The 24,897-nt window shown below is 37.7% G+C and overlaps 1 protein-coding gene across 11 annotated transcripts in view; it reads left to right on the top strand.

The window, feature by feature from the left end:
- The window catches only part of kif21a (kinesin family member 21A), a 133,580-nt gene that overhangs the window by 38,334 nt on the left and 70,349 nt on the right, over positions 1 to 24,897 (top strand). For all 11 annotated transcript variants that reach the window (XM_008111603.3, XM_008111602.3, XM_008111608.3 and 8 more), the window contains exons 2-10: positions 1,738 to 1,960; positions 2,457 to 2,639; positions 4,985 to 5,134; positions 6,685 to 6,819; positions 14,519 to 14,686; positions 16,197 to 16,312; positions 19,095 to 19,290; positions 20,966 to 21,155; positions 24,556 to 24,619. In XM_008111603.3, coding sequence (XP_008109810.1) covers positions 1,738 to 1,960; positions 2,457 to 2,639; positions 4,985 to 5,134; positions 6,685 to 6,819; positions 14,519 to 14,686; positions 16,197 to 16,312; positions 19,095 to 19,290; positions 20,966 to 21,155; positions 24,556 to 24,619 — 1,425 coding nt within the window. The remainder of the gene's footprint in view (positions 1 to 1,737; positions 1,961 to 2,456; positions 2,640 to 4,984; positions 5,135 to 6,684; positions 6,820 to 14,518; positions 14,687 to 16,196; positions 16,313 to 19,094; positions 19,291 to 20,965; positions 21,156 to 24,555; positions 24,620 to 24,897) is intronic.

Raw genomic sequence — 24,897 nt, 5'->3', positions numbered from 1 at the left:
ATAGAACGTGGGCATCTATGGATCTTGGTATCCACAGGAACCAAACCCCAGTGAACACCAGAAAGCCACTTCTAAATTTTTCCAATCTGGATTCACCCAAATGTTTTCGTGTGACACCAATTAATATTCAGTTCAGAAACAAGTTCTAAAATGTTCAAGTTAAAATTGTGACTCATTTACTAACAGAAACAAAAGGATCCACGATTACAGGCTATCAGCTGCATGTGCAAATGCAAACTCTACTGCAAATGCAAACTCTGTCAGCATGGCAGCAGATCCGTGCTCTTTGGAGAGCATTCACGCTTCTTTAAATGTGTCCTGTGATTTTAAATAAATCCAGAATGACTGTCATTGTCCACTAGTGTGACTGCTATTTGATACATTGTACAAGAGTACAAGGAGATAACTATAATGAGAAACAATCTTCTCTTTCAAGGTTTTGAAATGCAAATGTTAGTTTAATTATTAGAATCATGGTCACATTCAACTGCATTTAATGAAGTTCTGCTTTATAGGAACCATGGTCTGAGGGGCAGCCATTTTTTTCTACTTGTCTCTAAAGTCTCCCATTTGTGCAGGGCTTCCAGATTAATAATTTTCTCATGAACATGTATCAGGATCCCCAGGGATTATGGGGTAAAGCAGTGCTAGGTGAGAATGGATTTTAATAGATTAAGCACATTCCTTGCCGATGTGTCATCTGCTCAGAGCAGTACTGGTCTATTGTACTTCTTGCCTGATGTCATAAAAAGGTGGTGCCTTTCACAGACCATGGACAAAAAAAAAATGCAAGGGCAGGCTAAACTTTCTTCAATATCAACAAATTGAACACATTCTTTACTGGAAGCAAGCAGCAGTTATGCTTAGAAACTAAAGGTCTGGCTTACACGAACACATGGGTATCTTCTTCAACACTTGGCTTCATATTGAGGTTACTATATCTTTGCCTAATGGTAAAGCTGGAACTGATACATATTTGCATGTTGACTGTTACTTGCCCATAAGTTTATTTTTTATTATGTTTTGGGTGGTGACTAAACTTATGCTGAAATATTTTAGGATCCTCAACACTGCAGTATTGTAATACTAGAAAGCCTAAGAAATACCTAACTGTGTAATCACTGTTTGGGCTACAGACAAGAAGGCTGCAACTGTCCAGTATTGATCCATACTTTCTTTCTGAAAGTATGACAGTAATATTTAACATCTGAAAACTACTGTGGGGGGGGGGGGACAAAACACAATTTGTGTTATTCTTTGCTACAGTCTCAAGGTTTTCTAAAACTAAACTGGAATGATTTGTCTCCTGTTCTTGTTACAGTTAGTCTACAGTGAGCCTGTTCAAACCAAGGTTGTTTTCTTTGGCAGGCTTTTGCAGTTTTCAAAATAGCGTAAATGACCTGGAGTTTTCTTTTCTGTCATCTTATCGTTGGATAACTGTTGCAAGCATTTACCAATTACATATTTGTTCATTCAGAAGAAAGTCCACCCAGTCCCACAGGAACTTGTCCTAAGTAATTATGAGTAAGGTAGCCACCTTAGTAGCCCACATTGAAAGATATATGGGGTAAACTGAACACCTTTCCTTTTCACATGTATGTTGCAGAAGAATTGTTTGGTTCCTTGTTTATTTACACTTTCTGACATTTCTGGATTCAAATGAGCATTCATTAATATCCAGCTTGGGTACTAGTTTTATTCCAGTGTTGTAATGCTTAGTTTTTTTAATCCTCATAGAATCAGACCTCAGCTAGCAAAAGAGAAGATTGAAGGATGCCACATCTGTACATCTGTCACACCTGGGGAACCTCAAGTGTTCCTGGGAAAAGATAAAGCCTTCACTTTTGATTATGTATTTGATATTGAATCACAGCAAGAGGAAATCTACGTCCAGTGTATAAACAAACTGATTGAAGGCTGCTTTGAAGGATATAATGCTACTGTGTTTGCTTATGGTCAGGTAAGCTCAATGCAGGTTTCCACATGAACTGTTTGCTTTTCAGTAATTGCAAACATTTTTCTGAAGTCAACAAAAGAGGAACTCATAAGGAAGGACTGGTTTCATTTAAGCAAGGGTTTAATTTCACATTTTGGCAGAGTTGAAGAAAAAAATATATTTCAATATGTGAGAAGTTAGCAACACCTAAAAGATTTTTTTGATGTATTTCTGATGAAACTGCAAAGTAACAGCATCTTTCAAGTATGGATGGATCATTAGTGAAGCATGTACTCCTGCTTGAATTGCAATGGTTCTGGTTTAAGAGAATCCATATAAGTATGAGCAAGGCTTGGAGGTCAAAGTATCATGAAAATATTTAGCTACCATTAAAGGTGACCTAAATCCACCTTTTGAGCCTTCATTGTCAGTTACTCATATTCTTTGACAGAAAGCATAGCTGTGTATAAGTGCTGTGATTTTTTTTGCATATTGCTAATGATTGGTCTCCTAAATGCAGACAGGAGCAGGTAAAACATATACAATGGGGACTGGATTTGATGTAAACATAATGGAAGAGGAGCAGGGCATTATCCCACGTGCTGTAAAACACCTGTACAAGTGTATTGAAGAAAAAAAGCATGCAGCTATTAAACAAGGACTTCCTCCACCAGAATTTAAAGTGAATGCCCAGTTCTTAGAGGTATGTCTTCATAATTCAGTTATTTCCATGCGTGAAGCTGTTAGTAGATCTTAATTAGTCTGTATGTGGTTCTAGTTGTCATACTGGTAAATCTAATGTTAATTTAGTAGTCATGCAGTCACTATTACAGTACTCACTTTTACCCTGCTCCCAAATGAATTCTGCTAGTCTTTATTTATTTCAGATGAGGAGGATAGGAAAAAATGTATTTTTAGAATTAGAAGCCTTTGCATTGTGGAACATTATCAGGTGATACTTTTGCCAAAACAAGCTATCACCTGCTCTAAAGCCAAGGAAAAATATTTTGTTTATACAGGTCAATAAGTTGTATCTTCTCTTTATAGGAGAGTTTTTGAAAGTGTTGTGTTTCATTTCCACATTTGCAATTTTGTGGGGAATTAATTTTAACATGACTTCCTGCATAAGGAGTCTAGCAACAGTATTGAAGTTACAGATAGCTAAACATCTGTAGTTTCTGGTGCAGATAAATAGACAGCTATGAAATTTCTGCCAAAGTTGGAATCAGATGTTTTATCTGGTTGGACTAGCAAATACCTATCACTCCTAAGTAAAGTACAGTATTAAAGCTTTTACTTTAAAGCTGTCTGGCTAATATCTATCTTCTGTAGAGGAAAATACAGGCATGCAAAACACACGGTTAAGTGCTTTGACTTCCCTTAGGTCGAAGTTTGCTTTATGAATGCTTTTAGTGTTAATCATTTGCTATTTTGGTGGTTAGTTGGTAGGGAATGAAAGGCTAGTAAGCAAAACCAAACCAATTTACAGAACATACCTCAGCCTTTTAAGTGTATAAGAACAATTTTATTTCTTAGACATCAAATGATTTGAATTAAGCTGCCACCCTAAATTTGTTAGGTTCAGTAATTTGTTTCAGGGCAGAGGTAGGAGCATGCACATCCTTACTAAGAAAATACCATCTAAGAAGTGCATTAAAAATAGAAACAAAGCACAGTTCTGTTACTCTGTGTTTTTTAAGAGATAGGATTGGCAAATATATAGAATGGGAAAATGTATAAAAGCTTCATTTGTACTCCCTAGTCAATAATGGAAAAGACCGACTAGGTTAAGTGATAAGTGATTTGTACTCCCTATAACAAAAAAGACTGGCAAGGTTAAGTCTTGTGTTCCTCCCCAATCCTTTGACTTTTCTACATTTTGTTGTGCTACAACACAGAATTGAAATGGATTTAATTGTATTGTTACCATTTGATGTATTCAAGATACTCCATACTGTGAATGTGCAATATATTTTTGTTCACAATATTTGTTCTTCTTTCATCTCAATATAAAACAATAAACGTACCCAGTTCTCATTTTTTCCTTGTTATATTGTATTAACAAAGCATTAGGTATCCTGGTTTCTAATGTTTGGCACAAAGCGGGTTTTTTTATTCTGTTTACGGTTTTTGGCACTTGCTATCAACTGTTTTGATCAAGCTTAATGCAGTATAGGTTGATAATTATGTGAAAAAATCCCCTACTGATTAGTGTTGAGATATCGATATATTGGCCCTCAAACCTCAGACCAAAAAACCTGAACTAGAAATGGCCATTTCACCTTGAACAATGATCTAATCTTTGCGTTAGTAATAGTATATATACCTATTGAAAGAACCAAATTGCACTGAGTGCCCTTCCAAGGTTAATGGGAAGGAATAAGCACATTGTTCTTTCCTACAGCCTGCGGTTACATTGTCAAGGGCTGATTAAGGAAATTCTCCTGCTGCCTCAGCATTTCCCTTGCAAAAGTCCTGAACAGCTTTTGCACGGCTGTCTTGTCCTTTGGGGGAAAGGAATGTAGAAAAATTCCAGGAGATGGAAGACCTGAAGCCCTTTACATAAATCTTTACCCATCTTTTACCCCTCCAGTCTTAACAATATGTCCTTATGCCTCCTTCTGTATATTTAGATGGCAATTAAGTCCTGTTTGGATGCTTTTCTTTCATCGTTGTGGATTTTTTTAAAAATGGATTTAATCTCCACTGGTTAAGGACTATCCTGTCTGCATTATGTTCTCAACTTTTTTCTCCCCATTAGTATCTAAGGTGCTGCAAGATTCCTTTACATCCTGATATTGCTGATTAATATAGCTGTCTCTTTGCATCCTGTATCAAATGTGGGATCCTGTTTTCAGTTAATTGCTTAACAGTATATGTATTTGTTCCAGCTCTCTCCCACATTTTCTAGAAAGTTTATATGTCTGTTTTGGATTTTGCTTTTACCCAAAAGGCATGCTAAGAAACTGCATCATTTTGTTTATCTTGAATTGTATTGAAGTTGGTTTTGCATCTTAATTGTACTGTTCGTTTCCCCATCTAAATTAGCTTTACAATGAAGAAGTACTCGATCTCTTTGATACAACACGGGATATTGATGCGAAGAACAAAAAATCAAATATCAAAATCCATGAAGATTCAGCAGGAGGAATATATACAGTGGGAGTCACAACACGGACTGTTAATGCAGAATCAGAGGTATCTGCACAGAATAATACTATTCCCATTCCTGACACAAATAACTAAAAGTCAATATAGCCAGCCTTACATATCCACATATCTTTTCAAGCAAGCCTTGATTTTTTCATTATATATAATGGACGCAACTTGACCATGCCATTATATATAATGGGGCGTGAGCATCCACAAATTTTGGTATCAGGAGGTGCAGTAATGGTGGTTCTGGAACAAAACCGCAGTGGATGTCAAGGGCGCTCTTTATCTTTCACAGTGTATAATGTGTTGTTGAAGGCTTTCATGGCCTGAATCACTGGGTTGCTGTGAGTTTTCCGGGCTGTTTGGCTATATTCCAGAAGCATCTCTCCTGATGTTTTGCCCACATCTATGGCAGGCATCCTCACGGGTTGTGAGGTCTGTTGGAAAGTAGGCAAGTGGGGTTTATATATTTGTGGAATGTCCAGGGCGAGAGAAAGTCAGGGCCAGTTAACACCTCCCAACAAAGGATTCTTCCAGGCAGGAAGCAGCCAGGCTTTGACACTACAAGGCTATTCAATGCTAATCAACGTGGCCAATTGCAACATTTACACTTGCCTCAAACAAACAAGAGTTCTTTCTCCCACCCTGAACATTCCACAGATATGCAAACCCCACTTGCCTGGTTTCCAACAGACCTCACAACACCTGAGGATGCCTGCCATAAATGTGGGAGAAATGTCAAGAGAGAATGCTTCTGGAACATGACCATGCAGCCCAGAAAACTCATAGCACCACAGTGTATATTCCATTCTTTTCCATTTTTCTAGATCCATTGTTTCTTTTCCTCTCTAGCCTTTTATCCCCCAAGAGTATGTCAACGGAGTAAGGAGATCATGTTTAGGGAATGAATGTATTTTGGTGTATAGATTATGAGATGGGGTTGTTGTTTCTCGTTTCTTCCTTGGAACATTTGAAACTCACCCTCCATTGCTTTGACTCATTGCCCTTTATATTCTTTCTCTGGCTGTTACTGCTGTGGCATTAAATATTCAGAGCCACTCTTACAGGGAACAAAAGGAGGGATGATACAAAGGCACCCTCTGCCAGCATGCCTTTGGTCACTATAACAACATAAAGCAGCATTCCGCTCAGTGAAATTTGGTTGGTTTCTGCAGTCCATGAACTCAGATCAGTCTGATATATGTTTAGTGTCATTATTTACTTCCCCCTATTTTGGGCATATGTATTTCTCTGTGTGCTTTCTGTGAGCATAAAAGAGCAGGTACCTCTTCCCTTTTATTAATGCTCTTCTAATATGACACATATTCTATAACTTTTGATAGCAGATGGATCTTTCAAAAGTGCACTTTTCTGAGGCATGGATATTATTAGTGGTTTAGAAGGATATCCTTTGAAGACCTTGTTCAGTTTTATGTGTGTTTCATGCTACTGGGAAAAATGTGACAATAATAATTAAAGTTTTATTACAAATGAGTTATTCTAATATGGCTAGTAGTTAGGCTTGTGGTATGCATTCACATGCATATTTTTAAAATAGTAATATTTACCCATTTTCTCTCTATTTTATACAGATGATGCAGTGTTTGAAGCTGGGTGCTTTATCTCGAACCACTGCCAGCACTCAAATGAATGTCCAGAGCTCCCGCTCTCATGCAATCTTCACTGTACACTTATGTCAAACTAGAATTTGTTCCCCAATTGATGCAGTAGGTATCATAGGTCTATGGTCATTTTTTGTATTTTAGGCGCAGCTGGGAGGTGGCACTTTTGGAAATAACTCTGGAACATGTGAAACCTAGGTTAATGTTATTGGAATAGTAGCAGAACCATTTTCATTGATTGATTGAAGAAATCTAGCCTTTCTCCCAATATGAAATCCAAAACATTTTTATGTGCTGCCATCTCATATTATATTGGTTCTGTCAAAGCCATAGTAATGCCAGGGTGACTTTAGATCAGTGATTCTCAACCTGGGTCCCCAGATGTTTTTGGCCTTCAACTCCCAGAAATCCTAACAGCTGGTAAACTGGCTGGATTTCTGGGAGTTGTAGGCGAAAAAACCTGGGGACCCACAGGTTGAGAACCACTGCTTTAGATGATTCGTATCTCTGGTTCTGTGTCCACCATTGTTGGAGTTCTGGATCAGTGCTAGCAAAAGAGAATTGAAGCATCAACTCTATCCACATTACTCAAATCTTATTGGGTTATCCCAGTGGCCCAAAACTACTGCAATATGTTAATCAACATAACATTAGAGCCCAGAACGACTGTTATCAGGAGACTCTGGAACTCCTGATCCAAGAAAGTTATCTCAGAAAACTAAGTATGGCATGTCCATTCATACTGGGGCTCGTTATTTATTTTACAGTTTGCCTAGGTTATCTGCAAGGCTAATTTTTCCCATATGAATATGTCTGGAGTTTGAGCTCTGAAAGGAATTTCCTTTCTTTCCATCACTTTCAGAGCTATTATTGTGACACTAACATGAATTCGTGTGTTTACAGTAGAGTCTCACTTATCCAACCTTTGCTTATCCAACGTTCTGTATTATCCTTAGAGACCGCATCTCCCTCTATGAACCCACACGTTCCCTTCGCTCGTCGGGGGAGGCCCTTCGCTCGTCGGGGGAGGCCCTTCTCTCGCTCCCACCACCCTCACAGTCATGGTTGGTGGGGATGAGAGAGAGGGCCTTCTCCGTCGTGGCCCCCCGGCTTTGGAACGCTTTACCTAGCGAAATCAGGCAGGCCCCTACCCTCCTCTCCTTCCGGAAGAGCTTAAAAACTTGGCTCTTCCAAAAGGCCTTCAATGTTTAATTGTTGCTGGATTGATCTATCTGTCCATTCCATAAAAGTCCCATTGTTGTTGTCTTGTCATTTTATACCGCACTTTATTGTCCATTCAACTATGAAATTTCCTTTCCCCATTTCGTAATACTCTGCACTTTGCCTGGGATCTACGACTTAGTCTCCTGTTTTTAATACTGTATCCTGCTTGTTGATTTTAATGATTGTTTTTATTGATGTTGATGTTTTTTTACTGGGATAATTGTTTTATTGCTTTGTTACTGTTATTTGTTTGTTTTATCGGGCCAGGCTGCATGTAAGCCGCCCCGAGTCCCTTCGGGGCGGGGTATAAAAAATAAAGTTATTATTATTATTATTATTATTATTATTATTATTATTATTATTATTATCCAACGCAGTCTGCCTTTTAGTAATCAACTAGCTGTGCCCGGCCACGCATTGCTTTGGCGAAGTATGGTGGTATGGGAAATAAAGTATTGAGGAATTGGTGGTAGTTAAGGTAAAGGATAAAGGTTTTCCCCTGACATTAAGTCCAGTCATGTCTGACTCTGGGGGTTGGAGCTCATCTCCATTTCTAAGCCGAAGAGCCAGCATTGTCCATAGACTCCTCCAAGGTCATGTGGGATGACTGCATGGAGCGGCGTTACCTTCCTGCCGGAGCAGTACCTATTGATGCACTCACATTTCCATGTTTTTGAACTTCTGGGTTGGCAGAAGCTGGGGCTAACAGTGGGGGCTCTCTCCGCTCCCCCAATTCGGCCATTAGGTCCAGAAGTTCAGCAGCTCAGCGCTTTAACACGCTGCGCCATCAGGTGATATTATTTCCTAAAGGTTGTGAATATACAATATTTCTGATTTTTTTTTGTCTGTTGGAGGCAAGTATGAATGCTGCAATTGGGGAAAATTATTAGGATGTAATGGCCTTGCAGCTTTAAAGCCTGGCTGTTTCCTCCCTGAGTGAATTTTTTGTTGGGAGGTGTTAGCTGGCCTGGATTGTTTCCTGTCTGGAATTCCCTTGTTTTCAGAGTGGTGTTCTTTGCGATATTTTATGTGTTTCTACTGTCTGTGGCCCTGAGAAAACAGAGGATTTGCCAGGCTTTGATGATGGGAATACTTTGTTGAGAGGTGTTAGCTGGCCCTGATTGTTTCCTATGTGGAATTCCCCTGTTTTCAGAGTGTTGTTCTTTATTTAGTGTTCTGATTTTAGAGATTGTATTGTTCTGTTTTATTATACCACATTAATTTTTATATATTCTGATTTTAGTGTTTTTGAATACTTGGAACCAGATTGTATTCATTTTCATGGTTGACTGCAACACAATAATAACAATAACAATAACAATAACAATAATAATAATAATAATAATAATAGTAATGATAGTAATAATAATGACTTTGGTAATACACAGTGCTTCACTCCCTTCTCAGCTTCCTTTCTGGAAGAAACCTTTCTTGGGAGGTGTTAGCTGGCCCTGATTGTTTTCTTTGTGGAATTTCCAATTTCCCTACTTTCAGCGGGTTTCTCTTTATTTACTGTCCTGGTTTTAGAGATTATATTGTTCTGCATTATTCTATCCCAGTAATTATTTCATATTAAAGTAGAATCTCACTTATCCAACATTCGTTTATACAATGTTCTGGATTATCCAACGCAGTCTGCCTTTTTGTAATCAATGTTTTTGTAGTCAGTGTTTTAAATTCATTGTATTATTTTAGTGGTAAATTTGTAAATACGTAATTACTACATAGCATTACTGTGCATGGAACTACTTTTTCTGTCAAATGTGTTGTATAATATGATGTTTTGGCGCTTAATTTGTATAACGATTACCTAATTTGATATTTAATCGGCTTTTCCTGAATCCCTTCTTATTATCCAACATATTCACTTATCCTGCCGGCCTGTTTATGTTGGATAAGTGAGACTCTACTGCATATTGATAATCTTATAGTATCTGCTTAGAACTGGATTATATGAGGCCCCTTCTACACAGCTGTATAAAATGCACACTGAAGTGGATTATATGGTAGTGTGGAGTCAAGATAATACAGTGCAAAGCAGATAATATAAGGTTATAAATGGGTTATATAGCTGTGTGGAAGGGCCTTGAGTCTACACTGCCATATAATCCAGTGCAAATTAGATAATCTGTGGAAGAAGCCTAAGTGAGGCCTGACTCTGCCTGTCCCCTGGGCTGAGTGGGTTGCTAGGAGACCAAGTGGGCAGAGATTAGCCCTCTAACTGGCAGCAATTGGATAAAAAAGTTTATTCCTTTCCCTCTAATTAGGACTTTATTTTTCTTTTCTTTTTGTTGTATCAATCTAAAGTCGTGGATGATGGGTTGTGTTGTCAAATTTCGAGGTTGGGGGGCCTGTAGTTTGTTGTTTTGTCAGTCGCCGTGATGCCATCACTCATTTATATATATAGATGTTTCTGTGGTCAAGGTTTTCAATACATTGCGATGTTTTGGTGCTTAATTTGTAATTACACTAATCACTACATAACATTATCATGTATTGAACTGCTTTTTCTGTCGATTTATTGTAAAACATGATGCTTAATTTGTAAAATCATAATGTAATTTGACATTTACAGTAATAGGCTTTTCCTTAATCCCTCCTTATTATCCAGCATTTTGGCTTATCCAACATTCTGCTGGCCCATTTATGTTGGATAAGCGAGACTCTACTGTATCATCGTCTGCCGACTTAAGCCACGAATATCATAGCGCTTATACCTCGACTTTTCCCCCCTAGAGGTAAAGCTTAAAGCAACTTACAATTTAAAATTAGTGCAGTATAATTGAAATATCCAAAGGATTGACATTAAAATAGAACTAAACAATTATCATACTTTAAATGTGTTATTAAAATTAAAATAGTATAATTACAACATAACTACATTTGGTGGGAATAAGGGAGAGTCTGCTTGTGAATTCGCTTCGTAGAGAAGCTAGACTGCCTCATTTCTTGTTCTTCTGCCTGTAGTGAAATTAGGTTTTTTTTCCTTTTGTTTGTTTGTTTTTTGACAGGTCCCTAGGATATTTTTGTGATGTATCTTTTTTTAATCTGTTTGTATCCATTATCATTTTTGTAATCTGCCTTGCAATCTAGGGTGGGAAGGAAAGGGATAATATTTTTGTTATCATTATCATTGTCATATTTGTGTATGCTCATAAAGAAATCCAATTAAAAATTGTCCTCTAATAGTAATAAACTTGTCAGGGTTGTATCAGTGTTCAGCTGTCCTGCAGTATAAGTCTGGTGGCAAAATACCATTTGACTAATATATCTCCACGTATTGTGGTTAGGTCTTGTTAAGTTAGAGAAATTAATGTTGGGTATAAAATGGTGTGTTTATGAGAGCTGTATCCTAGCTCAACTGCATAGTATCCTACCTTGGTTTGACCTCTTTACTTCCCCACACACTCATTTTAATTCAAACTACTGGTATTTATGTGTCTCCCAGATCGGATTATGTCCAGTCACATGGCCACAGTGACTGTGGCTTTTTTTTTGTTCTCAGCATACATGTGAATATTCACATAATCAAATAGCTTTAAAGATCTATTACTTTGATCATGTAGATCCCACCAAAGAGAGAGAAAAAGTTGATTAATTTGCCCTTACTTTTATCTCTGCTAGGAAAGCAAGTAATACTATGGCAAGTAAGACTGTATTATACTTGGAAGAACAGCTAGTCCAAAATTAATAAAAGATGACCTACGTAATTTTCATTTAATGTTCCCATTGTATGGCCAATTCTTAATATAGGTAAAGGCAGGGAAGCATTGCTTTCAAGGGGCTAAAATGTGAAAACAAACCACACCATCCTATGCATGACCTGCATTTGGGTTGCTTTTAAAATGCCATTTGATTTGATTTGATATTTCTCAATGGTCTCTTCCTTGGATTCTAAAATATGTTATCCATGCATGTAAGTATATGCTCTGAGACATTAACTTTGGTTTAAATAGATTTAAAATAAGAAACCAATTTGAGAACAAATTAGGAAAGTCGTTGCAGTGGAAGGCTTCTGATTTGCATTGTACTTAGTTAATTAAAATCATGAAATGTTCATTAGCCTCTGGCAGTATATGTGTTTCAGTTGTGAAAACTGCGTGTGCTCAAAAGATAATTTGTATGTCCTCATTTTTCATGGTAGTGTTGTGTAAGTATTCTCCCATTTAGAAGTAATTTATGTTGGTATACATAATTAGAAGTTTTGCAAGGTTTTAGAGATCAGTGAGCAAGGTATTTGAGGGCCAAGGCCACCTGTCTCTGAGTAGAAAAGATGCTTTTTTGTACTTACTGCCTTATATTTTGTCACCTTCTTCTGAAATGTACATGAATACCTATTCCACATTCTTATTCTTTAGTGGCAGCTGAAATTACCCTCTTTCCCCCAAAATAAGACAAGGTCTTATATTAATTTTTGCTCCAAAAGATGTGTTAGGGCTTGTTTTCAGGGGCACTCTTATTTTCCCAAATTGACTTTTAAAATTAACTATATCTAGGGCTTATTTTTGAAATAGGGCTTATATTTTGAGCATCCTCAGACATGCTGAAAAATCATGATAGGTCTTATTTTCAGGGTAGGTCTTATTTTGGAGGAAAGAGGGTAGTACAGATTCTGTTCATCTTAGGACAGGAGTTTTTTTTAAAGAAAGCTGAAAGCTGTTTAAGACAGGGATGGAAATCTTGTAGCCCTTCAAATGACTTTAACTCACTCACCATTAGCTAGAATTAATGGGAACTACAGCTCTGCAGCATCCCAGAAGTTGTGTGTTCCCACACTGAGGTCTGAGAAGCCTGGCTTCCCATGAGATATGCTTAAAATTGTGTAGTCTGTTCTGTTTGGTCTTTTTCAGTCCATTGATTTCTAGTCTGTATTGCTGGCTTGTCTTAGAAGAAGAAATTACCCCATCATGAGTACAATCAGGCCACCAGCATAAAATGCTACCTTTAGTTGTTATACTACAACTATATTTTACCAAATCTAAGGCACACTTTATTTCCCATTTTAGGGGCTCCAGAAACCGGGTGCACCTTAAATTTGATGACACCTTACATTCACCATTTTGTTTATTTTTTAAACCATCTTACCTAGGAGGGAGGAGGAGGGGCCTCAGCCCCAAATGGTTCTGGTTTGAAGTGTGTTTTAAAACAGTCTTACCTCCTAAGCAGGGGGCTGAGGTGGCACAGTGGGTTAAACCGCTAAGCTGCAGAACCTGCTGACCAGAAGGTCGGCAGTTCGAAGCTGTGGGACAGAGTGAGCTCCCGCTGATAGCCTCAGCTTATGCCAACCAAGCAGTCAAAAACATGCAAATGTGAGTAGATTAATGCTCCATGCTGTCATCCTGGCCAGATGACCTAGGAGGTGTCTACGGACAACGCCGGCTCTTTGACTTAGAAATGGAGATGAGCACCAACCCCCAGTGTTGGACTCAACTAGACTTAATGTCAAGGGGAAACCTTTGCCTTTACTTTACCTCCCAAGAGGGGAGGAAAGAGGAGGAGGAGGAGGAAAAGGAGTCTGGCTGAGCTAAGCACCATTTCCTGCTTCTGCTGTCCCTCCAATGGGCCCATAGACTTCGTAAAAAAGATTTCTCCAGACAAGATGATTTCTGGGTTTCTTCATACTTGGAAGTCATTGTGTCTATATGAGTCTTTTTTTTTTATTAAGTTCATGGGCCTGTTATGCATGCAGAAGAAATTATAAATAGTATTGTGCATATTTAAATTAATTAAATTAAAATATTCTAAGAATGTAAAGAAAAGTATTTCCCCCCAAAATTGAAGCTTTAAAAAGTGGTGTTCCTTACATTTAATGGCACCTCATATTTGGTGAAATATGGTATTATTATATTTATTTATATCTCGCTTTTATGTCTTGATAAAGATCCAGAGCAGCTCACTATGTTAAGAAAAAAAAGATACAATTTATAATCTACAACATAATAATATTAGAATTAAATCTGCAAGCCATTCAAAATCATGTAAAATGCTTAGAAACTGTTAAAATAATTAAAACACTGACTTGCTCTTAACAAAATCTTCTTTAAAAGAGTATTGTATCGTCATCTGGTTACAACAACAAAAATGATACCATTGCAGCTGCACAAGGAAATTGGAGGTTCTTGAAAGATCACCACTTCATTATCGGAATAAGGATGAAGGTTATATAATTGGGTCTGTACAGAAAGCTGCGCTGTTGTAGTAGATAGTCAGTACCTTTCTGGATATAATTTTCCCCCCTCAATTTTCCTTTCATCACCTCTTTTTGCTTGGAATGGTGTAAAAACTCTTCTTATTTGTTCTCTTTGATCCAAATATAGATGTCTTTAAAGATATTTTTAACAGTCCAAGTTCCTCTGAAAAGCCTTTCTTTCCAACAAAATTGGGGGAAAGCTGTTTAAGAAGCTATTAATAAAGAATGTATAAGGCAGAAATATGGGGAATTACCTTTTACAAAAGTACATGTGTTATCACCCACAGTTAGCATGTAACAGAGACCATTTTCTGCGTTTCTAAATACACAGGACTATTTTTAAAACATTCCTACTGTGTAGTTTTAAAGATTTTACTTTTTTCTTCTCAGGACAACATGACAGATAATAGAATAATATCAGAGTCATCGGAGCTGAATGAATTTGAAACACTTACGGCTAAGTTTCATTTTGTGGATCTGGCAGGATCTGAGCGGTTAAAGCGTACAGGAGCCACCGGAGAGAGAGCAAAAGAAGGCATTTCTATCAACTGTGGACTAGTAGGTTTTTTCTTCTACCTTGCCAGTTAACCCAGTTCATTAGAAAGTTCTTTGAAGCAGAAAGTTACATTTCTTTTGCTGCCTTTGTTCTTTATGGCCAAGAAGGGTGAAGTCTCTGTCTACATCATCTTTCCTTTGAGATCCTATCAACGTTCTGAACAAAATTCAGGCCTATTACCCTAACCTTATCACTTTTCTCCTTCTATATGACTTTTGGTATCTTTGCCTGATGAAGAAGCTAGTGAGCTTTCAAATGCTTGGGCCCTGTTACACTAACTGCTAATGTGGGTCCAATCTTGCATTCTGAGCCCAGGAATATGGGATGGCAGTCAAGACAGCTGTGATCAGTTCCAGTTAGGCACCAGATCATCTATCTTGACAGCTCTAAGTCAAGGATTTGAGCTTTCTTTCAATTTTGTTTAACCCAGGGCAGGTCCGCATTAAGACAGCCTTGCCTTGGGTTAAGTAGGATCAGCTTCGTGCAGTATTGGCCGCATTTCTGTTTCCGACCACCGCTTCCAAAAACGGGTGCCTATACAAATGAGCTTTTCCACCCAAAGTCAGAAAAAAAACCCAAGATTTTCAGACCTTGGGTGGCACAGTGCCAGGGCCTGCCAGGTCCTTTAAGCTCTGCCAGCCAGGGCCTACATCTGAGCACTCAAATGTAAACCCTGATTGGCAGGGTCTACAAGTATTGAGCACTCAGCTGTAGGCCCTGCGAGCACTCGATGCTCGTAGGCCCAGCAGGCAGGGTCTACAGCTGAGCACTAGGCCCAGTCGGATGGAGGCCCTAGCTGGCAGGGCCTATGAGCATTGAGTGCTAGGCTGTAGGCCCTGCCTGCCGGGTCTACAAGTGTTGAGTGCTCAGTGCTTGACTGTAGGTGCAGGGCCTACAAACATTGAGCACTTGGCACTCGTAGGCCCCATAGGCAGGGCCTACAGCTGAGCGTCAGGTGCTGAGCCCACTCAGGTGTAGGCCCTGGCTGGCAGGGGCTACAAGCGTTGAGTGCTCGGCTGTAGTCCCTGCCTGCCAGGCCTACAAATGTTGAGTGCTTGGTGCTCAACTGTAGGCTCCTCCTGCTGGGCCTACAAGCGTCGATCGCGGCACTCTGCTGCATGCCAGGGCCTACAGCTGCCGCGCCAAAAATCAACCAACCAAATGGCTACCGTTCCCCCATTTTTCGTTTCACTGCTCTTTCAATTCCGTACGGGATTGTACCGTTCCATGCTATCTGAATGGACGGAACAGTACAAATATACGAAAGAAACAGATGAAACGGTATCTGGGCCCAACTCTAGTAGGGAAGCCATTTCTAAAATGAAACAATGGCTTGACTTGTCAGTGAGAAGTACTGCATTGGAAAAGAACATTATATAATTCTTCTAAGCATATTGCTTTACACACCCTTTCTAATGTATCAAACTCTTGACAATAACATTCCTGATTCTGTCAGTGCCTGCGTGTACCTGTTTGATTTTTAATTTAAATCTCTTTTTGTAAATTCTCTAGTTGGCATTGGGCAATGTAATAAGCGCACTGGGAGATAAGAGTAAGAAGGTTACCCATGTACCATACAGAGATTCAAAATTAACTCGACTATTGCAAGACTCCCTTGGAGGAAACAGGTATGGGCAAGAACTCAACATTGTGTGAAATTGTGTTTGAAAAAGGAAAGATTAAAAAACTTTCATTAACTTGCTATCGCTGAGGTGAAACTATATCAATATAACACAAATTTAAAATTCGTATAACTCTTTCAGTAGCTAGATTAAAGCAGCTACTATTTAAATATCTCATTGGAGAAACAAACAATTGTGTCATAATTCACTTCTGAATGCTGAATAACTTGAGAAATGATGTTCCTTACCTCACATAAATGATGGCAATTTACTCTTTTTAAAACCTATTAAACAAAAAAAAATCTGATGGTGAAAGCAGACTAAGTAAATGATCTGAAATATGAATACAGGTTAAATAGTTATTATCCGGAAATCCAAAATGCTCCAAAATTGAATATTGTCTGCATGAATGGTTGTGATTGGGACAGCTTTCCTTTCTGATAGTTTAATATAAACAAACTTTGTTTCATGCACAATATTATTTAAATTATTTAAATAATAGCAACAACAACAACAACACACTTTATTTATATTCTGATCTATCTCCCCGGAGGGAATCAGAGCGGATTAAAGAGCACATATAAGGCAAACATTCAATGCCTTTTACACAACGACATACAATACACAGACAGAGGTAAGGTCTTCCTTTTCCATCTCCGGTGTCTGGAGGCGATGCTCAACTCTGGCCATGGGGAAGTACTCTTGTTTCATTTTTCGATGCCGAGGAGCCTGTTATCCGTAGATATCTCTGATCTGTTACTGGCATGTTTTGCACATCTTCACAGGGCGTCCTTTTACCTTCTCACCAAGGCGGTACCTAGTGATCTACTCGCATTGCATGCTTTCAAACTGCTAGGTTGGCAGAAGCTAGGGCGAATAGTCAGGAGCTCACCTCGACTTGCAGCTTTGAACTGCCAACTCTCTGGTCGACAGATTTCCTGCAGCTAGAGGTTTAATCCGCTGTGCTGCCGCAGCCCAGATTATTTATTATTATAATGATTATTAACATGTTTTGTATAAAATTACCTTCAAACTATGTGTATAAGGTTTACTTGAAACATAAATGAATGTTAAGTTTAGACTTGGGTCCCAAGATAGCTCCTGTTGTATATGGAAATATTCCAAAATCCTCCAAAATCTGAAATCCGAAACACTTCTGGTTCCAAACATTTCACTTTGTCATGCATTTATATTCTGATATTGATACATTATTAATACAGTAGGATTTTAAAAATGAGTAAACCTTAAAAACATGGCCATATAAAGATGTATTAATTTGGGTTCAGAAATAGAATGTTTTTAAATTTTAAACTGAATAGAAATATCATATACAGGTGATATTTTTTCACTTCAGTGATTTATAAATTAAAAAGGCTACCACAGGAATGGCACTGGGATTTTTTCCTTTGCACTTGTTTCAGCAGTCCTCTTGAAATCTCATGCTAAATATGCCTGCCCTGTATTCTTGGTTCTCTCTAGTTTTCAGAAAGTAAGGAAACAATAAGGAATATGCGTTGCTTTACAAAGATCGTTTTATAATTTGGCAGTGAAAGTTGCTGAGAAATAAACTGCAGATACTAGACAAAAACTGTAGAATAAGAGCCATGTTGTCTTGGCTTACATTGTTGCAGTGGGCCCTAAATTTTTAAAAGCCAGCCATCAGTTGTACTATCCGGAATGTAATATTTTTTATATTGTGCAAGCTTTTTTGATTATTATAGAAATAAAACATACAATTAAAGGCAGCCTTTAAATTTAAATGATTATCATTCCAGGTATTACAAATTTAAATGTTTGTGAGGTAATGTAAGTACAGGTGCATGCTGTTTAATAATATGGTTGGGCAAACAGACATCACTTAACATAGTTTTGTTTAAAAGGAAGGTGGAAATTTTCAGGAACGGTCACAAAATCTATTGTGAAGTGTTATACACAAAATACAGTGCTGAGCAAAAAACATGATGATCTAACAGGGACAAACGGGAAATATGGTCTGGAACAATGAAAGATATCAAGGGCACATCACGATAATTAATTCCATAAAGTAACCTTTCCTCATCAAATTATGGAATGTCTTTGGAATGCTTTATAATTTGCTCTTAAATTTGGGCAGTGTTCCAGTTATCAGCCTTTCCAATTATATGCAATACCAATCCTTTTTTGCTAAATGCATTCTTTTTAGTGCTTGGATGACCTTCTAAGAGATATGGCTAACTTTTAATATTACTATGTTTAGGCAAAGTTCAGTATGAGCTGTTCTGTATGAGCTTTTATGAGGACACTGGTATAAGAGGAGGTCAGTTCTCATCTTGGGTAGAATCCATCAGCCAATACACCCATGGTTTCTGATTGTCACCATTTTAGCAATATATTCAGCATTTTTCCTTTTTCAGCTATAATTTTCTGGCAATAGCAGTGGGTGAAGTAAAAGTTTTGAATGTTTTAAATATCTGAAATTACTTCAGAGGTAAATAAAAATGGCCAGTTACCTCTGTACCTAGGATTCAACTATCTGTGGTTTTAAAGTATTCTAAAAACAAAACAAAACCTTGGTGTTTTTACAAGGGATCCTGTTTTACTGCATTCAAATATTTCATTATCAATGGGGTGATAGTCCTGGTATCAAACCACAGTGGATACCAAGGGCTCACAGTAATTTCAAACATGTTAATGAACTTTTGTAGTCTACCCCTCCCTCTTATCATTACCTGGCATGTAGTAACTCTCTCACTTAATTTGAGAGTTTTTCTTGAGTATTAAAACTGAATTACGTTGATTCCTTTTGCAGTCAAACAGTCATGATAGCATGCGTAAGCCCTTCAGACAGAGATTTCATGGAAACACTGAACACTCTAAAGTATGCAAATAGGGCACGAAATATCAAGAACAAAGTGATGGTCAACCAGGACAGAGCTAGCCAGCAAATTAATGCACTACGGAGTGAGATCACTCGGCTTCAGATGGAACTAATGGAGTACAAAACGGTAAAGTTTAATGATGTTTGTATATGCTTTTGTCAGTTGTATTTGTCTACTTGGACGAGTCTTTGCTTTTTGAGTTTTCATTGTTGTTGATGGTGCTCGTTTAAGGTCTTTCATGTAGTTTCATTTAACATTTTATCTTGTATTTGATAATCTGATTTTCATGTATTTATTTGTTTGCCTTGTATGTGAAAGACCTATGGTCTAAGCATTGAATAATACTTGTATCAGAATCCCCCAGCCAGTATGATCAATAGCCATGTTCGCTGGAGAATTATGGGAGACATAACTCTTTCAGGCTCTGAGTCACCATCACCAAGGTCATCATTTGTGCAGAGAAATGCTATTTGTTTCTCACATGGTTTTTAAAAATCTAACATGCTTCAAGGTTTGTGAGTAGCTGCTTTGTTTTGGAGTAGGCTACATAATTAGCTACTTCTGTATTTTTGTCTAGAGGTGACTGCGGCTTCAAAACTGCCAGAGGACCTTTATCTTCAAAAGATTACTTCATTAACTTAAGTTTCAAAGGCAGTTCTGCATATTCAGCAAAGGAAGGCATAGCTAGTTATTTCTGCAAGATTGTAATCAAAGAGATACAAGAAATGAGGTGCACAGGTGACATTTAATCCTTTTGGATGTTGTTTAAATTACATAAATTATATAGCATCTGAACGATTGTACACATGGTTGCATTCAGTGCATTGGTAGAAGCAAAACTGATGATTGTTAGACCCTTTTTCATCAGGGATTAGAGGACTCCAGAACATTTGGGCCTAAATGCATCTCACAAAATTGCGTATTTATTTAATATTACTATCAGAAGTTAAGTCAGTTGGGAAACCTTACAAACGTGGTATGGAATATCAGAGAATCATAGAGTTGAAAAGAGACCTCAGGGGCTGTCTAGTTCAAGCAAATCTCCACTCAACTTGCACAAATGAATAATCTCCCCCAACAGATAGTACAATGTTACTCACACAAAATCTTCCAAATTACTCTCTGGCCTCTTCTACACTGCCATATAAATCAGATTACCAAAGCAAATAATCCACTTTATCTACTTTGAACTGGATTATATGAGTCTACACTTCCATATAATCCGGTTCAAAGCAGATTATCTGGATTTTATATAGCAGTGTAGAAGGGGCCTCTGATACCGAAGAGGTTTGACTCAAGAGACACAGGTTCACTTTAGGCTATTTCTTCCATCACACCCATAATATTAGATGAATATGAAGAAAGGGACTGGCATTTTATAGTTTAATAGTATTCTTGTAAGATAGTTTTCTGTATAGGATCCATATGCTTGGTATTTTCTATGAAGTTCCATGACTGAAATCAATTATACTGCATCATCTATATTTGAGAAGATTCTTGGAGATTTATAAGCAGCTTCTTAAGAGCTATGAAGAGGTGTAGTTTAGTCTGTGTGTTTCTGGAGCATGTCTCTTATCATAAATGCTGTAATTCAGATTTTGGTTGGTAGTAATGTGATAAGAACGTTTTGCAGGTAGGTGAAGCATGATGATGGTACATCTGTGCATTACAAAGAAACGGTAATTTTCCTTTGGGAGCCAAGTGAGATACTAAATTGACAAGCCCCCTAGATTTCAGTTTTGACAATTGTTAGGACTGGCCTTTGGTAAGTGAGAAAATAATTGTATTTATCTTCTCATAGGGTAAAAGGATTATAGATGAAGAAGGTGTTGAAAGTATTAATGACATGTTTCATGAAAATGCCATGTTACAAACAGAAAATAACAACCTGCGAGTGAGGATAAAGGCCATGCAAGAGACGATCGATGCACTCAGAGCCCGAATCACACAGCTTGTGAGTGATCAGGCCAATCAGGTCCTTGCCAGAGCAGGTAATATGTTCTGATCTTTCAAAGAATGTTTGGGTGAATTAAAACCTATAGAGACTGGTCTGGGATATAGATAAGTATATAGATAGATAAAAGAAGGAAGAACCAAGTTCCAACATACTTTATGCAGCTATTAAGCAAATTACATTCCTTGAATCAATGGTAGGAGATCCAATGAGATGTTTCTGTATCCACTAGTGTATGTCTTAATCCAGTGCCAGCGGAATGTAGAACTTCTTCCCCTTTGCATTGGAAGAAAAACAACTGTGTACATCCATATAAATGATTTGACCCTCAGGGCCAAAATATCAAAGCCCCCTGCAATTCTGTCAAGATTTAGGATTGGGCTCCTACATCTATTTGTCCCTTTTGAAAATCTTCGTTTAGTCAAGTTCTAATTTTTTGAATATCATTACATGTACTGTAGTTCAGCATAAATACTGGCCAAAATAGGTACACTGGATATCAATTTATGAATTTAATTAAAAAAAACTGAGATTAATGCAATATTTCCACTACCCGTCTATAAAAGCTGGTATACTTGTTACAGATACTGAAAATAGCAGTAAATAATCCTACTTTTAAGACAATCCCAATTTGTATAAGTTTTTAATCACATCTGGTATCCAGCTGCATTGTTCTTGGAACAAACAATGTCTTAAGAGACACATTTGAAAGCAAGTTCTCAAACATGATAATAAGATTTCATTTATCCATTTAGCCACTACTCTTAATTAGTGATTAAATAGAATCAGGAAGCATAAGGAATAGGCCAAGTATAGTCACATAGAAACAGATACTCTAGAGCAGGGGTCCCCAAACTTTTGAAGCAGAGGGCCGGTCCACAATCCTTCAGACTGTTGAGGGGCCGAATTATCATTTGAAAAAAACAAAACAAATTCCTATGCATACTGCACATGTCTTATTTGTAGTGCAACAACAACAACAACGAAAAAACAATACAATATTTAAAAATGAAAACAATTTTAACCAACATAAACCTATCAGGATTTCAGTGGAAAGTGTGGGCCTGCTACTGGCCAATGAGATAGTCAAGTTAATTAGGATTGTTTTTGTTGTGTGCCTTCAAGTCATTTCAGACTTTGGCCGAGCCTAAGTCTAAAATTAATTATTTATTTACTACATTTATATCCCACCCTTCTCACCCCGAAGGGGACTCAGAGCAGCTGTATGTACATACAATATATTATATTATTAGCATAACACATTATTAGCAGTATATATTACTATATTGAACTATACCACTATACTATTATATAATATGTAATATATAACATATAATTAATATTATTATATGGTATTACTATTAGTATTATATTGTATAACATAATATTATTATCAATATTATATGTATATACAATATATTATATTATTAAGACTGATATAAAATATTATATTATAAAACTGAGGGCGGGGGCCAGGTAAATGACCTTGGAGGGCCGCATCTGGCCCCCGGGCCTTAGTTTGGGGACCCCTGCTCTAGAGTTTAGCTGGACAAGAATCTGAAATTTTCTAGACAAGGCTAGTAGGGACTAGCAAACTGTACAGTTACAAGATGAGAAGAAGAAAATAAATTGCTATTATGATGATAGACAAGAGAGCTGCACAAATCTCGTCTGATATCAAGATAAATATTTGGGCATTGCTTAAAAACTATAATCAATAATATTAAACATTTATCAACTGGGAGTAATACAAATCCACATCTATTGCAATAGCATCCTATCATAAACACAGTAATTCAGGTACAAAATCTCAACATGGCAGAGCCCATGTTTGGTTTTGTAAAGTGGCAAGTTCTGTGGGTCATTTAATGATTGACAATTCTACATTTGATTTTGATTTCACAAATGGGAAGGCATTCTACACATCAAAATTGAATAAGTTATGTCAGTGTTTCTCGAACTGTGCTCCTCCAGATGTTTTGGACTTCAGCTTCCACAATTCTAACAGCTGATAAGCTGGCTGGGATTTCTGGGAATTGAAATCCAAAACACCTGGAGGAGCACAGTTTGAGAAACACTGGGTTATGTGAAGCATTTGGGTAAGATAGAACTGGTTTTCCATGCATCCTTCAAATCATAGAATCATAGAATCATAGAATCATAGAATAGTAGAGTTGGAAGAGACCTCAAGGGCCATCCAGTCCAACCCCCCGCTAAGAAGCAGGAAATCGCATTCAAAGCACCCCCGACAGATGGCCATCCAGCCTCTGCTTAAAAGCTTCCAAAGAAGGAGCCTCCACCACATTCCGGGGGAGAGAGTTCCACTGCCGAACAGCCCTCACAGTGAGGAAGTTCTTCCTGATGTTCAGGTGGAATCTCCTTTCCTGTAGTTTGAAGCCATTGTTCCGTGTCCTAGTCTGCAGGGCAGCAGAAAATAAGCTTGCTCCCTCCTCCCTATGACTTCCCCTCACATATTTGTACATGGCTATCATGTCTCCTCTCAGCCTTCTCTTCTGCAGGCTAAACATGCCCAGCTCTTTAAGCCTCTCCTCATAGGGCTTGTTCTCCAGACCCTTAATCATTTTAGTCGCCCTCCTCTGGACGCTTTCTAGCTTGTCAGCATTTCCCTTCATCTGCGGTGCCCAAAACTGGACACAGTATTCCAGGTGTGGTCTGACCAAGGCAGAATAGAGGGGGAGCATGACTTCCCTGGATCTAGACGTTATTCCCCTATTGATGCAGGCCAAAATCCCATTGGCTTTTTTAGCTGCCGCATCACATTGTAGGCTCATGTTTAACTTGTTGTCCACGAGGACTCCAAGATCTTTTTCGCACACACTGCTGTCAAGCCAGGCGTCCCCCATTCTGTATCTTTGATTTCCATTTTTTCTGCCGAAGTGAAGTATCTTGCATTTGTCATTTGTAAATCATTGTGTATATATTCAGTAACCCAGTAGAACTTTTTTGTCAAACCTCTGTTGTGTTTTTGGCATTTAACATTCCCTCTTGTGATATTTAATAGTAAATAGCTGCTATTTTTGGAGAATGGCAGACTATAAATTCAATAAATAAATAAAATGTGCATAACCTTTGCTCAAGTGTCTGTATTTTCCATTCTAATTTTTGTGACACATTTCGTGCATTTTTTTTACAACTACTACTGTATCAATCACTTTGGCTCAATCCTTCTGATACCTTTCAGCCAGCCCTGGATGATGGGACATCATACATGCATGCAGATGTTTATGTACACATGGTTTCTCTCTTTTCCTTTCTCAACCCCCCCCCCCACATTTTCTCAGATAACATCAGTTTTTAAAGTAATCTATTTAAATATTTTTATCTTCATTGTATTCCTTACACACACACATATATAACATGTACCTTCTGTATAACCTTTAGTAAATAGACCTGATTTTATTCTCTTCTTTTTAAAGGGGAAGGTAATGAAGAAATCAGTAACATGATTCATAACTACATCAAGGAAATTGAAGACCTCAGGTATAATTTGTTGTCTGTCATAATTTTGACTTGGTTGTACAGTATATATTTTTTCAAAATGTAAATATAAATATAGTTAAACCAGCCTCTGTAATTTAAAGACACAGTGTCTTTATATAGTTCAGTGTGGCAAGGCCTTGCTTCTCCTTTTCCCTCTATATGTACCTCTCTGTGTCTGAACAAACACATTTTATAAACATGCACTCATTTTATATGCACATGTGAATACATTTATGGAGGTTTAACTGACTTTTAGTATTATTTCTGAATCTGGACAA

The sequence above is a fragment of the Anolis carolinensis genome, chromosome 5 (genome assembly GCF_035594765.1).
Source record: "Anolis carolinensis isolate JA03-04 chromosome 5, rAnoCar3.1.pri, whole genome shotgun sequence".
Taxonomy (NCBI): domain Eukaryota; kingdom Metazoa; phylum Chordata; class Lepidosauria; order Squamata; family Dactyloidae; genus Anolis; species Anolis carolinensis.
The sequence above is the reverse complement of the archived record's forward strand: the minus strand, read 5'-3'. Positions and strand labels throughout refer to the sequence as shown.